General features: G+C 40.8%; 1 protein-coding gene across 2 annotated transcripts in view; it reads left to right on the top strand.

Moving 5' to 3' along the window:
* Positions 1-14117, top strand: part of MCM9 (minichromosome maintenance 9 homologous recombination repair factor) — a 61251-nt gene extending 47134 nt beyond the window's left edge. For both annotated transcript variants that reach the window (XM_087817583.1, XM_016198713.2), the window contains exons 9-13: positions 3394-3596; positions 4206-4409; positions 5470-5552; positions 6037-6182; positions 10522-14117. In XM_087817583.1, the coding sequence (XP_087673709.1) occupies positions 3394-3596; positions 4206-4409; positions 5470-5552; positions 6037-6182; positions 10522-11992 (2107 nt within the window). In that variant the 3' untranslated portion in view covers positions 11993-14117. The remainder of the gene's footprint in view (positions 1-3393; positions 3597-4205; positions 4410-5469; positions 5553-6036; positions 6183-10521) is intronic.
* Positions 14118-17075: the final 2958 nt, after the last annotated feature.

The raw sequence follows: 17075 nt of genomic DNA, 5'->3' as shown, positions 1-17075 counted from the left end.
TCACATTGTTGTGCAAGCAATCGTCAGAGCTTTTTCATCTTGCAGAAATGAAACTCTGTATCCATTAAACAACAATTTGCCATTTGCACCTTTCCCAGACCCTGGCAACCACCTTGTTACTTTCTTTTTCTGTGAATTTGATGGTTGCACAGGATGGTTACCTGACCTGAAAGTAGCATAAGTTCTTTTACCTTCGCTCCATTGCCTAGACTTAGTATTATAGCCCTACTTAACTGTAAAGGGGGATAGGAAACATAATCTTGCTCTGTTACCAGGGGGAAAAGAAATAAGGTTTGGTTGAACATATAGCAGCTACCACCACAGTCCAGAGCTAAATTTGCAAGTGACAAAATGTAGGTGACTACAGCCATGAGTGAAGATTGGGATCACCCGTAAAGGATGTAGTGAGAGACTGTCTCAAAAACAAGGGCACCTTCTGGAGGGCCTGTAATGCTAAAAATAATTTATGTAACCTAACTGTACAATATTTAGAAAAATTACTACTATGTTTGTAGGAAAGCTAACCTATGTAGATTAAAAATGGGACAGTAGTTTTTTTGAGAAACGAATGTTTTCACTCCAAATTAACCAGAAAAAAAATATTAGCATGATTATTTTATGACTGTTGAAGCCTGTGAATATAAAATAATTCTAAATTTTAGAAATACTGAAAAAAGGTTTATTTTTTTGTCACTTATTTAGTGTATGTTTATTGAGCATTTAATATGTGACAGGCAATGTGAGGATTATAACAATAAGTGACAGTCCCGCAAGGAAGATGAAATTTAATAGGAAAAAAGTAAGGTAAGTAAATTAATGCCTACAACATCAGGCATAATCTTTAGGACCGCAGGAACTGTTTATCTAAAATGTTTCACCACCGGGGCAGTAGTCTGGAGGTGAAAGACATTGGTTTTGGGGCTAAGCACATCTGGGTTTGAATCTCAGCTCTGCTGCTTTTGCTTGCTCTCTGTAACCGTGGGGACATTATTAACATTTCTGAAATTCTGGCTTCCTTAATTTCTGAATTGGTGTTAATAATATAATGTCTGCCTTTTAGGTGGTTGTGTAGATTAGGGATACTTGTATATATAAAGCCTAACACAGTGCTTGGTGTTCCAGATTTGGTAGAAAGCTTTACTATTATTATTGAAGGTGGAGAACATTGCCTTATACTAATTTGTGAGTTAATTCACTCAGTACTTATTTAGTGAGCCATCAGTGGGCAGGAAGCACTTAGAATCAGACTGTGTCTTTGTATCTGTGTCTTCAAAAGCCTTATTCAGTTCTGGACGCAGTGATGTTTGTATCACAGGTGTGCACCCCCAGGCTTATCTATACTGTCTTCCCTTCTTTCAGATGACCAGAGACCACCCTGCCCCTCTTGGCGCCGTCCTGTGCTCTTTCTTTGCTGGGGCGGCTGCCTGCCTTATCCCCGCACACGGTTTCCGCTTCCCGCCCACCCCTTTTTCAGAGCTGGCGCGGCCACTGCCTGCTCCAGGCAGCCGGCTCACTCCTCTGAGACTCTCCCTTGGCCCCTTCCTTAAGCTTATTCTTTTTCTTTTCTTTTTCAGTTACTTGAGGAATGATTCCCCACCTTCTTTCTCTCCTTGCTAGTTCATTTTCCTTCTCACGCCATGGACTGCGTTAGGCTCAGCTGCCTCACAGACACCAGGAGTCTCCCCAGAAGCCTCCCTTTGCTGACGCTGACGCCGATGCCCCCCGAGCACTTGCACTGTCTGCGGGCTCCGTGCAGAGCTTCCTCACCCTCCAGCACTCCTACTCAGCTAGCTGGAGGCAGCGCGCAGCTGTGTACATTCCTGAATTCTCCACACACCTCTTTGTACACAGGAAATGGCTTGTAAATATTTATTGACCAGAGAGGAAGAGCAGTCAATTAATTTTACATTCAGAATAATTTTAAAGAAGTTATTTCATATGCAGTTGTATTTTATTTCATTGCCAGTATTGCCACAATATTCCTTTTTGATGATAAATGCAAACAGCCTCACTACAATATGAATTAAATGTGCTTTTGTGGGATTAGTTAGGAACCATTTATTACATTATTTTTATGGCAAGCTAGATTCTACCTTTACAAAATCATTTGGCACATAATGTAGAAGACGTGGACTGTCCAGAATTTTTACATTTCAGTAATTTAAAAGGGGATTGTGTTTTCAGTGAAAGTGTCTTGAGTATCTTTCTCTTCTTTGGGTGTTTACTTGTGTCATTTACCGCAAATTAAGATTCTCAAACTTTTTCAGTCTTAGGGCATGAGGTAATTGCTAGAGCCAACTGGAAATAGATCAGGGATTAACAAATGTAGCACATGTTGGCTGATGCCACAGGGCTATGACTGCTGAGAGGCAGACATGCCTTTATAATTAAAAACAGTCATCAACTGCAGAGCATACAAATTTATAGAGGAAAAATTTTACATTTTTTATTGTCAGTGCCTATGCCATATTATCTTGAGGACTTGCCCATCATTAATAAATAAAAAACAATATCTAAATGTTGGCATATCCATACCTATCCTGCCACTGTCCGTTTAGGACTTGGTGCCTCTTCCTAGACCACTGCCCTCGTCTCCTCCATGTGCCCGTCCCCGGTCCTCCCCCATCTGACCCACCCACCATTCCCAGTCCCCTTCAATCTTCCCTTCTCTGTTACTCCTCAAAAACTTGATGCTAATCAGCCTTTATTTTTCCTGATTTCCCCTGCTTCCTTTCCTCCCTTCCTTCCCTCCCTCCATCTCTCTACTTCTATTTTTTGTTTCTTTCACTTTTGGAAAAATCAAGACAAAGTGACACAAAGTTTTTGCTTCAAGCACTCACGATTCTCCAAAATCACCCTCATCCTCCACCTTCATCTTCTGCACACATATATGTATATATATGTCTCCACTTAAAAAAGTCCGTATGTCATGAAGGGCCCAGTTCCAAAGCTACTTCGTAGTGTTTTTCTGATCATCTCTTCCATCCACATAGATGAATAGATATCGTCTTTACTTCTCCTGGGACCTTTATACTTCTAGAACTTACCGTATTCTTCTTTGTCTTACTATTATAGCTAGGAGATTGCAAACTCCTTGAGAGCAGTATCCATGTTTGGTTTGTTTTGTGTACCTCTTAGCACCCAGCAGAGGGATGTGCTCATAGGAGTGTCAAAAAAGTGTTCACGAACACTTATTTCTCTGCAAGATAAGCTGGTGTAAATGTACTTTGTTGAACTTGGTGTTTGTGATACCTCCTTGTATCATTCCACTTTCTCTTTCACATGAGTTTCTCTAGATTCCCAAGGAGCAAGAGCAACCCCTTTTCATTAAGTTTAATATTGTTTTTTATTTGCATCTCAACAGTCAGTGAATTGTACCCTCTCTTTTGGTAGCCTTGTGTGCAAGCTGAACACAAGGACCACCATCCTGGCAGCAACTAACCCCAAAGGCCAGTACGACCCCCACGAGTCTGTGTCTGTGAACATCGCCCTTGGCAGCCCACTCTTAAGTCGATTTGACCTGATCCTGGTTTTGCTTGATACCAAGAATGAAGACTGGGATCGTATAATTTCCTCCTTTATCTTAGAAAACAAAGGTAGGTGGAGACAAATAAATTATTTACAAAGAAAAAAGGTAGGCACAGCCAAATGAAATTCTCTTTGAAGAAATTAAATAAATACCCAAGGTACCCTACCTAACAGACAACAGAGAGATGCTTAGACTGAAAGCAATGGGACTAGTGAGCCCAGAATGATGAGCAGAAGGTAAGGGGCCTTTCTGTCTGCCGTTGATGGGATTATGGTTGTGAAAATGTTTTTGTGATGAAAGGGGACAATCTTATGATATATAATTATTACTCACCTCTTACACACAAAGAAAACTGGACTGAATTATGAAACAAATCCAAATATGGGTTTATCTTTAAATTCAATTCAATTTACTCAAGTATTATTTAATCCTATAGGGCAGACCAGAATTATTCTGAGTAATTTTAACCCCTGTAGGCAGCTTACCTTTATTAAGCTTAGATCCTAAGACTGTTTGTTCTAGAACTATATGCTACACAGAGTCAGGTCTAGATTTCAATGGCCACAAAACCTAACGGTTATCTTTTTAAAAATAAGTAAAAGAACTTCATCAAAACCCTTAAAATGAGATGTTTGCCTGTTCTTAGAAGTTACTGACCAACACCTGCTATATACAGGTTACCCAAGCAAATCAGAGAAGCTCTGGAGCATGGAAAAGATGAAAACCTACTTCAGCCTCATTAGGAATCTTCAGCCCACGCTGTCTGACGTGGGCAATCAGGTTCTTCTCCGGTACTACCAAATGCAAAGGCAGAGTGATTCCCGGAACGCTGCCCGGACAACCATCCGTCTGCTGGAGAGCTTGATACGATTAGCAGAAGGTTTATTTCATTCAACAAATGAATTTTCTATCGGGTACCCAGCATGTTCAAAGCATGGGGGTTGGCACCATGAACTCAGAGGAGTGACAGTAATCCCTACTCTGAGATGCTCAAGTTGCTCATTGAAGTAAAGGCTCTGAGCCATGAAACCTCTCTTCTGGGACATTTATGGGTGTTGAGTGAAATGTGGTGTCATTAAGAAAGAGGCATCTTTGTGGTATCTCAGGACCTCCTATAACTTAAGACCATTCATTTAGAAAGTCTCATTTACTGAGGTTTTGTTTCTCAATGGCAGTCTATTAGCATTTTGGCTGAGATACTGCCGTGTTTGGAATTGTTTCCTATATAGCAACCCACCAGTAATATATGACATCAAATTTATAAGGCCATGCTATCCATCCCTGAGGTATGAGACTCACATGCAGACTTGTAGCTAGCATGCATCTCAAGATGTTTTGTTTTTTTAACACTGGCTTTTACATTTAGCCCTTGTTTAAATAATTTAAAAAAAAATTAACATGAACTGACTGTACCATATGATAACATAGTATATGCTTCATAAAAAGTTCTATAAAACAGATGCACTTTACTTCTTTAAGGATTTATAGCTAATATTAGGGCAAGAAATACCAAAATTTTACATTCACAGGTTTGATAGTTTTAAAAAGCTCACAGATAAAGAAAATTGCCAGAGATGAGAAATGAGTTTAATTTTGTGTATTTCTGTAATAGACTAGAAAGTGAGGATTAAAAGTTGTTGAATATTGATATATGCTTATATAGTCCCTTTCTTTACTGGAGCCCAGAGTACTTTTCATATAAATACACAGAGTTGCCATGCACTGTGCACAAGGATTAGGCCCTTTTTTAGAAGGACAGTCTTAAAGCGAGGTGGACTTAGACTTCGTGCTTGTTCTGGTGAAATTAATTTTTATTAGTAGATCATTCATAATAGACAATTTTTTGGAGGAAGATCAGGTAGAGTACTACATTTATCACCTCACATATTCATTTAAAAATGTTCTATCTTTATAATTTTAAATGCACTTTATTTTCTCAGCTCATGCTCGCCTAATGTTTCGTGAGACTGTGACTCTGGAAGACGCAGTTACAGTGGTGTCAGTAATGGAGTCCTCAATGCAGGTGAGAACATTTTGTAGTAATATTTGAACTGTAATTACAAGCATTAAATAAAAGACAATTTATAGCATATCAGGAGTTATTAAAATGATCATATTCTAGACCTAATAATTCCTAGAAATATAGCCAAAAGAAACCATTTAAAAGAAGGGGAAAAAATTGTCATTGACACATTCTCTGCACCAGTAGCATTGCTTTTGCCCATCAGTGTAAAGTAGTGGGTCTCAATCCTGTTTCTCCTTGACACACCTGAGGGATGCTCACGGTCCCACTAGTGAGAGCATGGCTTCCCAGAGCAATGCTTGCCAGCAAGAACAGGGAGAAGACTAATGAAATTTGAAAAAGGCTCCCAGGCGATTCTGATTTCAAGGTGGGGTTGTGGAGGGTTGGTCTTAGCCATCTGGGATCAGTGGTCCCTCGTGTGTACTTCCTCTATGCAGGCTGGCCTGGTGACTCTCCCTGGCATTCTCCATTTCTCACCCTTCAGGGAGGTGCACTGCTAGGAGGTGTGAACGCACTCCACACTTCCTTTCCTGAAAACCCTCTGGAGCAGTACCGGAGGCAGTGTGAACTTATTCTGGAGAAACTGGAGCTGCACAGCCTCCTGAGTGAAGAGCTAGGAAGACTTGAAAGGTGAGAAAAGAAAACCAAGAAAGTCATGTAATGGAAAGTCTTTATTTCACATTTAGTGAAATAAAGGAAGTATAAATTAAGTGGAAAATCTGTCTGTGCTATCTGTAGGGGATTGTTTGTTATCTATTGCTATATAATCAGCTACCCCAAAATTCAATGGCTTAAAAAAAGAGATACCACCTTCATTCTAGTGCTCACTTTTCTGGGAGTTAGAAATTCAGGAGGGCTCAAGGGGATATCTCTAATCTACATAGTGTTAGCCAGGGTTACTTATACACCTGCATTTAACTGGGAGCTCAACTGGTTTTGGAACATCCAAGATGCTTCCGTCACCTGTGTGGTGTCTTTGCTGGGGTGGCTTAAATGTCTGGGGGCTGTCTGGGCTGTCTGCTGTAGGGTAGTCAGAATTCTACCATGGTAGCTTAGGGCTCCAATACAGCAAGAGTGTGAGCTGCCAGGCGTCCTGCGGGCTGGGCCAGGACTGGAGCAGCCTCACTTCTGTCACATTCTGTAGATTAGAGCAAGTCGCAAGGTCAGCCCACAGGCAAAGTAAAGGCAAATAGACACCACCAGTTGATGGGCAGTGTGGCACATAGGAATGGGGGAACTGATGGCTGCCATCTTTGGTGACTACCTTCCAAGGCTACATTTTCCTGCCTTGCTGGTTTGGTGAACCTCACGGAGAACACTGACTGGTTCTTTACTATATGTAGTAAACTATATATAAATTTACTATATATAGTAAAATGTATAATACTGGCTCTCAATTACATGAGAAGCACCAAGGTAAGCTACCTGCAGTTCACACCCAAGATGCACAGTTGCTGCAGAATCAAGACACCTTGGTGAGTGGGCTTTATCATGTTTGCTTCCACCACTTCTTCCCCTTTTTCCTTGGCTCGCTACACAAAGGAGAGCATTGCCCTCACAGAGCCGGCTGGGACTGCTGTTGAGAAAGAGGAAGTTGGACTCCAGGAGCCATCTATGCCAGGCCAGACCCAAACACAAAGTATCTACTTGGCCTTACCCCTTTTCTCACCAAGGGGGGACAACATGCGCAAGGGAGTTTACATAAAGAACCTTAGTGTTTATTAATATTTTAATGTTATTCCTGTTGTTTTTAAAGCTTTCTTCCAAACATAATAAATATTTGATCGTTAGTCCTTATGTTACCCTGGTGAAAGAAATTCACAGGTAGAAGACTGAAGCGCCACTGGTTTTAGGCCAGCCTAAGCTAGTATGCAGGGCAAGTTATAGGAACAGAGATAACTAGCACTCACCTCTACCTGGGAAAGGCCCTCCTGGTTCCTTAGCAGCAGTTTTCCTTTCCTGAATGCCCAAATTCATGACCTTTAAAAACTTGCATATTTAACAATAAGACTCAAAAAATCCCTAGTGAGAGTGATGTATTTTATGTTAAAGAGGGAGATCATCCTACAGGGTAACAACTCGGGAATGACAATGGCAATGTTCCAAAACTCACCTTTCTAAGGACTTGTTAAAATGTGGACATATGGGAAGGACTTTGTCACATGCATCACCTGAAGAATTGTTGCCAGGAATTTAATGTTACATGTCCCTAAATATATGAGCTTCTAAAAACCTAGACTCCTGAGTCTGTGCCTGTGAAACAGGAGTGAGGAATGGCAAGTGTAGCCATTTGGGTATCTTCCTGGTCAGTTGTTGATGGTGATCTCAAAGCTGGGGTCTGGGGAATGGAGCCCATGTGGAAATGGAGCAGCTGCAAGAGAGTGTGGGGACCACTTTGGATTGTTGCTGTATTAAGTAAGACCTTGAGAATTCTTTTCCTGGCATTCTCTCCTATTTGCTTCTTCCCTTCATCCAACGGCATTCTCTTTCTAATTTATAAAACCTCAGCACAGCCTTCCCGGGGAAGTGTGGGCCTGGCTTTGTCCTACTAATACACCAGGTGGCAGCCTGCAGTAAACTTGCACTTTGTATAAAATCAGTCCCCTTCTTTTGGTCTCTTGGGTTTTTTTTAATGACCCAGAGCATGGTGTTAAGGTAAAAGTTATTCCTTTGGCTCTTTTATGGTTTGATATAGCAGATCCTTTCCAGGCCTGCCCTGGGCTTGGCTTGGCTTGGCTTGGCTTGTGGAGACACAGCTCATTTTGACTGACCAGAAACTGATCATTTTGACGACCAAAAACATGCTAGATTCAGGAAGGGAAGGAATGCAAGGCTCAGAATCAGTGTCATGTGATAGAAAAATAGCAATTGGACTTAACCAAATTCAGAATGACTCTCCTGCAAGGCATAAAGAAAAAAAAGAGTAAGTAATGATCTAGGAAATAGGATTGGGCCTTAAAATGTTCTTTTTTTCTGGTATCTCTTTGTAATGCAGAGGCCTATTGGATAGTGATCCTCAAAGAAACAAAACCAGGTGCCCCCAGATGGAAGTGCATTACCTCTAGAACACAACCTAAAGCTAACTTAACAGTGAGAAAACCCTGAGTAGCATATGGGTTTACCCCCTTTGGAAAGAGTTCTCTATTGCTTAAAGAGATCACATATCAATCATAAAACTATTTGTATTTTTATCACATTTTTCTTCTGGAAAATGCTTTTAGTGACATCCTTGCCTCTACTGGTGGCTATTCTACCTACCTCGAATCAGGGTGCAAAGATGCTGTCTTCTAGGGAGTTATAGTTAAACTGCAGACATTTTATTATATAGGGGAGAATTTAATTCCCAAAGTCAGAATTAGACTAAAATGGTGAGCTAAATTATTATCCTAGCCCTGAAAATTTCCTACCTTTTAGGACTTTGTTATGGAGCTTTAATAATTACTAGTATTCCTGACCTCAGTTTGCTGCTGAAAGTATACTAGGTAGTAGTAATTTTTTAAAAATATATCTTTATTGATTTCAGAGAGAGAAAGTGGGGGAGAGAGAGAAAGAGAGAGAGAGTTGAAACATCAATGATGAGAGAGTTGTCACTGATTGGCTGCCTCCTGCACACCCGACTGGGGATCAATCCCGCAACCCGGACATGTGTCGTGACGGGAATCGAACCGCGATCTCCTGGATCCTAGGTTGATGCTCAGTCACTGAGCCACGCCCAGCTGGGCTACATGGTAGTAATTTTGAAAGCTATTTGTTTTTTGGGGGTTTGGTTGGTTGGTTGGTTGGTTGCAACTGCAATTAAACATGGATTTACTATAGCGATGTTTCCAAATCTAGCATGTGTGAATGTAACCTAATATAGTTTCAGTAAAATTGTTGGGTTTTTTTCCTGATTCTAAGAGGTAATATATGTTCTTTATAGAGTATTTTTAAAAGGAACAGTAATGAATTAATAAGAAAACAAAAATCACATATAATCTTATTTCCCAGAGAGATCTACCATTAACATTTTAATGTATTTACAACATTAAAATTTAAAATTCATTTAAATTTAATATATTTTCCTCTATTCCTTTTTCTATGATCACATATTTTTAGAATAGTTTATTCACCTGCTTTTCTGTGTAATTCCTTTTCAGATTTAGTACATGGAAGCAGGGTCATGTTGCCCTGATGCTGAAAATGTGTTTCTAGGTTGTTAGGCAGGAATTTCTAAAGGACCTTCTTTGAGAAACTACAATTTCTGTGAGAAATTGAGCCTCTGGCTTTAATTCTGTTTCTAAAATGCACAAGATTTAAAATGGATAGCACTGATCATTCAGGGAGGGTCACTAGGTTTTGATCTGTATCAACTTGATGGAGAGTAGCTGCCCAGAGCACATTTGAAACAGCGCTGGGCTTTGCAGGAAAGCTGGCACAGTTGCCTGGGGAAGGTCTGCCAGGAATGTGAACGTAGGAGCCATGGGTACAGAGGAATCACAGTTTCTCCTCTTGAGGAAGGTGACCTTTTAGGCGCACTAAAATTCAGTACCTCAGTTAGGTAAAGAGATGTGAGAGATCATAATTTCTAGTTTTCCACTTTGGTTCTGATCTGCAGACTTGCTACTAAGCAACTAGAGCCACTTTTTAAATCAGCAATAAGCTATCGTGCAGATAGTTAAAAGTCTGTCTTATGAGTGAGCGTTTTACATCGACCTCCAAACAGCCTTAAATGAATTAAATAGTCTTTCAGGGAGAAGGAAAATGTAGACAAACCTGCTACTTCATTTTCTTTTTTTACTTCAGTTTAAGGTAAAATTAGAATGATAATCGGATCATTTAAATTCTATTCTGATGAAAAAGGATAATTTGGTGTTAACTTGGAATTATATTGGACTTATCCCTTTAGATGGCATCTCAGACACTAAAGAAATAAAAAGGGTAAAGCAAATTTCCTTCCCTTTGATACATATTTTTCTTATTTCTGCTACAGGTTACAGAATCAGAGTGTGTACCAGTCCCAACCAAAGACAGCGGAAGCAGAGTCTACTCCAGAATCCTTGAGAAATGATCCAGGGGAGGAATCCAAATTCAGAACATCAACACAGCGAGAAGTGAACTGTAGCATACACACCTCTTCTCCTGGAGGCAGTCCCAGGGGAAGCCCACTTCTCCACCCCCCGCCCCATCTGGGGCCTAGTAGGTCAACAAGCAGAAAAGATTCAGCTCAGCACAGAGGCAGCAGAGATGACAGTTTGGATTGGTTTGACTCCCTGACAACTCATCTTATTGAACCGAAAAACACTGTTTCTGTGTCTCCTGGTCCCAAAACAACTGGGGGGAAAATGGCTTTGAAAAACTCCAACAACAAGCCTCAGGGTAAGGAAGAGAGTGAGCCAGACCAAAGGAGCAAGCTGGAAACTGGACGGCTTCCAGCACCAGGAGAGACAGAAGCTCCATTGAGGCCGGAGAGCGTTGAGGGTAAGAGGGAAACAAATGCAGCGGTAGTTTCCGAAACAGTGGGAACTGCTGGCGAAGCGGACTCGGTGCTGGTTCATCGTGTCCCCAGGAGACTGCACAGGCTGCGCAGGGAGAGGGCCCAGGGGTTGTGCCGAAATCCCGCCAGGCCGCCTTCACAGCCCACAGCCCCTTCTCCCCCTCCGTCCATCCCTGTGCACAGCCCAGAAAGAGCGCTGGGAACTCCCGAAAGGAAGAAGCAGAAACCCCTCCCTCCGGTGAAAGCGCCCGAGCCTGCGAGTGCTGAGAGCCCAAGTCCCCCTGTGGCCAAGCTAGCAAAATTTACTTTCAAACGGAAGTCAAAACTGACCCACCCCCCTGGAGACCAGAGCCGTGCGTCTCCTGGCACAGCTGACGTGGCAGTGCAGGATCCCAAAGCTTCCCAGCACGGAACACGACGGGAGGCAGCGCTGCCTGTGCAGGGTCCAGAGAAGGTGACCTCTGCCTCAGGAAACAGAGACTGGGGTCTGCTGCAGGGGAGGGCAACAGAGGTGTCTCGGCAGCCACCAGAGAAAGGCGGGTCGAGAGGGGAGAGGGCCTGTGCCCCTGGAAAGAGAGTTATTCAGCCTGAATTTGAGCTTTGGCGCGAAACTGAGCATTTGCGTCGTACTTGTGAAAAAGACAAAAAGGAAGAGCTTTCGTGCACTAATAAAAGCGGCAAGCTTCATGCTTGCACGTTAGCCAAGTTGGCCAACTTCTCCTTTACGTCCACTGAATCCAAATCTGCATCCCTGCCTCCTTCTGAAAGTGAGAACTGGGGTGAGAGAGGCCCAAGCCCTCCTCCCACCACCACAGCTACAATGCTTGGCAGGAAAAGGAAAACTTTTCAGTTGGAGGGGTCCACTGAGAGGTTCAGTCTTTCTAAAAAATCTCTCTTTACTTTATCAGAACTAGAAGATGAAGCATTAGATTTTGATTGGGATGAAGAAATGAGAAAAAAGTCATAATCATGAAAAGCCTGCTGGTCAAATTTCATCCCAACTCAACACAGGATATCTGCGTGGCGCTTGTGTACGTGCAGAACTGTTGGCCATACTGAGTGCCTTTCTGAATACCAGGTCCCCAGTCAGGTTTTGTAATTTCAGGTTTATCCTCATGACTCAAAAAGCTGTTTAGTCAGTGTCGGTCAGTGTGATACCAGCATTTGAATCGAATTAATTGACACTGTGTGTAATTTTGCAGAATGGAGTACTTGCATTCCTGACAATGCTTCAGTTTGTTTTGTTTTGTTTTTAAGGGTGGGTCTTCCCAGGATTCCTCCCTTCACACCCTCAGGAACAAATGTCAGGACAGTAGCACTCTTAGAGCCAACAGGTTAGGTGAACTCTTCTATTTTTCCTTTTTTTTAATCCCATGATGTGCCAAGTGTGGTGAATATTAGGATTTGACAAAATCATATGATTTTTCTAATATAGTTTTTGTGTTTATTATGTGTAAGATTGACAGTGACTAATACTTTTCTTTCTTTGGGAGTCACCCTCACAATTCCATTGTATTCCTAAAGATCTGACAGCCGGTCAGATAGAAGCATTCTGAAATACTGCCCTTTTGAGGTTTCCTTTCCTCCTTCAGCCAACATTGTGTACTTCAAATTCTTTTTATCTTTGGGGACCTCCTTTCAGCACAGCTTAAGTCCTGTAGTTGGAAGGAAAGAGTGTGTAGTAGTCTCAGTCATCTATCATGGCATCTGCCCAAGTAGTTAATGTGGAAAAGTGATTCCTCCTGTTATGACTTATTTGTCTTTAAACCAAGCAAGTGACTGTATTTGGTAGTAATAGACAACTCAAGCTTTGTCTGTCTTGAGTCCTTTAAAGTCCCTCTTCCTTTGGATTCTAGCAGGGGCTCTCAGGAATCCATAATTATAGGATTTATCTTTTGAAGTGTGACTCTAAAAAAATAATAATAATAGATTCTTTCATTGAAGGACTTTTAGACATGAAGAATACTCAAAATTATATGTACTTCGTTTAATGATCATTTCATTAAATTTACACAGAAAAAAATAGGAACCCTAATTTTTCTTGCGCATTTATTTAAACATTAATTTATTTAAATAACAGACCAAAATTGATTAAATTTTCTGAAAAAATTTAAGCTATGAGTACAAATTTAGTATGCATGGGCCTTTTGAAATCTTTAAACACCTTAAACAGCTGATAAAAGACATACATAAGCAGTAACTTAAAATGTATTATTGCACATTCTTTTAAACCTATTCTAAAACATCAAGATTATGGTTTCGATAATTTCTTTATTATTTCTGTACTTAATAACTCTCTAGTTAGTATGATTCTTAATGTGATATATTACTAATCTTTTGATACTAGTACTTTCCTGGGTTTTAGTATTTTTACTAGAACTAAGGGAAAAGGAAAGGATCTGGGTTATTGACGAGTTGACTCTTGGTCTGACTGTGTAGACTAGGGCAATTCAAACCTGAGCCAGTGTTGAGCTGACTTGTTTTGTTTTGTTTTGTTTTGCTTTGTTTTGTTTTGTTTAAGGTAAACTTCTAAATACCTCTCTTGAATTTTTTTATCTTTGAAACTTGGTATCTTTTGCAGTAATGATGTATTAAGCTTTACATGGCTGATAGCACTTAACCTCTTGGCTTATCATTTAGGGTGTTTAGATTGTTCTTTTTTGTCATTTAAGATGCTTGTACTCCTTATTGGGAATCTTGATTCTAGAACTTTCATTTCTTAGCAATGAGGGATTTAGCTTCTGTAGTTAACTTGTCTCTTAAGGACATTGAGTAATTCATATTTTAAAATACAGTGTTGAATTGCCTCCCTTTCCTAGTTATTGTATATGACCACCATGTCACCGCCTACCTGGTTATTATTTGTACTCACCGTACATCCTATTATTTGTCCTAATAAAGCCCCCCTGTTGTTTATTTTAGTAACTTCTGCCGGAATCATTTGGCCAAGTTACAAGTTCCATGTGTTTATTCTTCAGTGCTTACCCAGATAAAAATAACTATATATGTAAATAATGTAAACAGACATGATTGTTAGAATAAAATATTCAGTGTGAACACTCCCCTACTTATTAAAAATTAAACTTGTATCACCCTGGTTTTGTGCTTGTATTTGATACTCAAAGTCTCACAACTTGGTCAGTAGGAAGTCCCTTTATGCTGATGCCAGTGTTCTTTTATGACTGACATTGCTAACAGCATCCATGCTGTCTGAAAACAAGAGCATGTTCTCGATCCCGTTTGATATTTTTCCCTGCCTTGAAGCACAGAATCAGCTACCCCTAAGGTGCTGTATTTCCTTTAGAATCTAATGGTGTTAGAGGCCAACTATGTGATTTCACAACTAAGACGTTCTCTTACATGGCATTTAGTGTGTAGACCAAGGTAGCACATAGGTGTCTCAGGAGAAATATGTACAGTCTCAGAAATCAGATTTCTGGTCAGTAAAGTGTAAAAATAACCTTTAATTCTGTATCAGCGTATCATAATATTTTTATTTCAGGCCAGTGAACTCCTTGAAAACATTTTAATAATGTAAAATTATTTAAGCACAATGAAAGCTATACGTATTTTTTTTGTGTGAGAGAACAAAACCAGATACTTAATTTTCTTATAACTATATAAAAGAATTGAGTTTTCTGATACAGTAAAAGATATACTCTTCAGTGTATATGTGGTAATCTAAAATTTATAATAGGGATTTTATTGTAATTTTTGGTGCTTCATAAAAATAAAACAAGCATATTATTCTGTTATCTTTAACTCTGTCTGAGTTCAACCAAACTTTAAACTTTTTCTGAAAGTATACCAAAACTTTAACAATAGAGATATTTTCTTGGTTGACAAATTTTAATGCCAGCAAACCTGTGTATTCTTTATGTGTATATGGTACTTGATTTCTGTGCCTTTCCCAAGTGCTTAGCCTGCCTACCTGGTGAAATTACTGAAAAACCAATTCTAGGGAAAATCTTTAGAGCTCACTTTTAGCCAATGCACAACATTTGGGAGTTCAGATCAACATACCCTAAAAGTCTAGGTCACAAGGGACTACCCTGGATCCAGGTTAATCTTTCAGATGCAGTTTATCAGACAGCCTCATTCCAAATTTCACCAACTCAATGTGAAACACTAGGCCAGTGCTGTTCCTCAGTGTTCAGAATAACATTCCTGTCTGCTTTTCATGTTTTTAACACTCAACAAAGATAAAAGAAGGCTCCTGGTTCACATTAATACTCATTCCAATAGGGATTGTGCTATTTGCGCCCCATCTTGCAGGTGGCATAGCGCCCCAGGTATGTGGGGAGCCATTACCCACACCCATCCCATTCACCGTCACTCAGAGTTCATGCAGGAAACACATCCCCTTTCACTGAGAGGACTTACACGGGAAGCTGGTGACTGCCCCCGATGAAGCCCTCTTCTGTTCGGGGGGGTGTGCATGTGTTTGCATGCACATGTGTGCATGGGCCTTAGTGAATCTGAAAGGTGTGTGACGCTTCCTTCAGTAGCCCAACTGTCTTGTGATCACAGGTTGTTCTGTTGTTCTTATAGCAGGTCCACTGTCTCCCTTCTTCAAGGCTTAAAATATGTCTAAAGGTAATATTTGTGGAAGTGACTTAACAGTAATGCTAAATTAGGCTTAAACTGATGATATACATATGTAAACACTCCAATACAAGCCAAGAAAGGAAACAGGATATACACACTGAGCCTGATCTCACCAAGACGTAGGGTGTAAATTATTTATCCTGTGAGCACAGATGGTTTTTAGGCTGCTCTTTATGTTTGGTTGGAACCTTAAACCTTGGCCAAGATGAACCACCAGAAAGCAAGCATTTGAAGTAGATTCATTTTTGGGGGGACAAACTTGGTTTAATTTAGGATTTTTATTACAATCCAAGCCAGTGTTGAAATATGTTGGTTAATATTTCCAATCTAACTTTTTCAGTGCCTGCTGACGCATAAAGGAGATGGGGTAGGGTAGCAAAACTGGGAATCAGGCAAGTTGGGTTCTAGAAACGAATGACTACTGCTTGCAGTGTGCCCGCCCTGTCTTCAGTGATCTCGTCCACAACAGCAGAGGATTAGGCATTTCTAAGTCAGATATATATATTTTTAGATTTAAACATATTTAATGCAACATTCTTCATTAAAGTTGACATCTGAAAAAAACCATGCTAGTGAATCTGTACTCTGTGAGTGATTGATAACTTCAAATGTTAACTTTTTGGTAGGATGTAAAAACAATTGTAAGAAAAAAGATTGTTTAGAGAAGGAAAGAGAACAACCTTACAAGTATTCTTAGGTAGCAGTGCTTTCCTAACATCAATAATTCAGCAAATATTGGGGGGGGGGGTGTGTGTGCATGTGTTTGCATGCACATGTGTGCATGGGCCTTAGTGAATCTGAAAGGTGTGTGACGCTTCCTTCAGTAGCCCAACTGTCTTGTGATCACAGGTAAGTTGAGTGTAACAGGGCAATGCAGCAGAACAACTATATGAACAGGTGGTTTGGGCTCTGGGGTCACATTGTGAACCCTGCAGGCACTCCTGCCCTCTCTTTGAGCCAGGGATCCCTGAGTCAGGTATTCTTGAGTTACAAAAAAGGAAAACCTAGCAGGCTAGCTGAAGTAAAAGTGGATTTCCCCTAAGGCTACATCAGGGAGTCTCATTAGGGGCAGGAAACAAAGTCTAACCAACCAGGTTACAGAGCCCTGGAACTGGGAAGTTCCCTCAACCTCTCCTGGGTCCTCAAGGTCCCTTGCCACTGCTTCTCTTGGTGAGTCACTCCCATTTACTGCCCCTCTCCAGGGACCTGGAGAAACCAGTGTGAATCGGTTGCCCCCTGCCAGGGATCAAGCCTGAAACCCAGGCATGTGCCCTGACTGGGAATTGAACTGCGACCTCCTCGTGCATAGGTCAACACTCAACCACTGAACCACACCGGCCGGACAAGATCATCTTTTTAACTGCCCACAAAGCAGGGACTAGATCTACATGAGGAGAGGGAAATGCGTAGGTGACATATGCCATCAGTTGGCTAAAATTCAC

This window comes from Miniopterus natalensis, chromosome 5 (genome assembly GCF_054644295.1).
Source record: "Miniopterus natalensis isolate mMinNat1 chromosome 5, mMinNat1.hap1, whole genome shotgun sequence".
Classification (NCBI taxonomy): domain Eukaryota; kingdom Metazoa; phylum Chordata; class Mammalia; order Chiroptera; family Miniopteridae; genus Miniopterus; species Miniopterus natalensis.
This window is presented reverse-complemented; position numbering and strand designations above follow the sequence as displayed.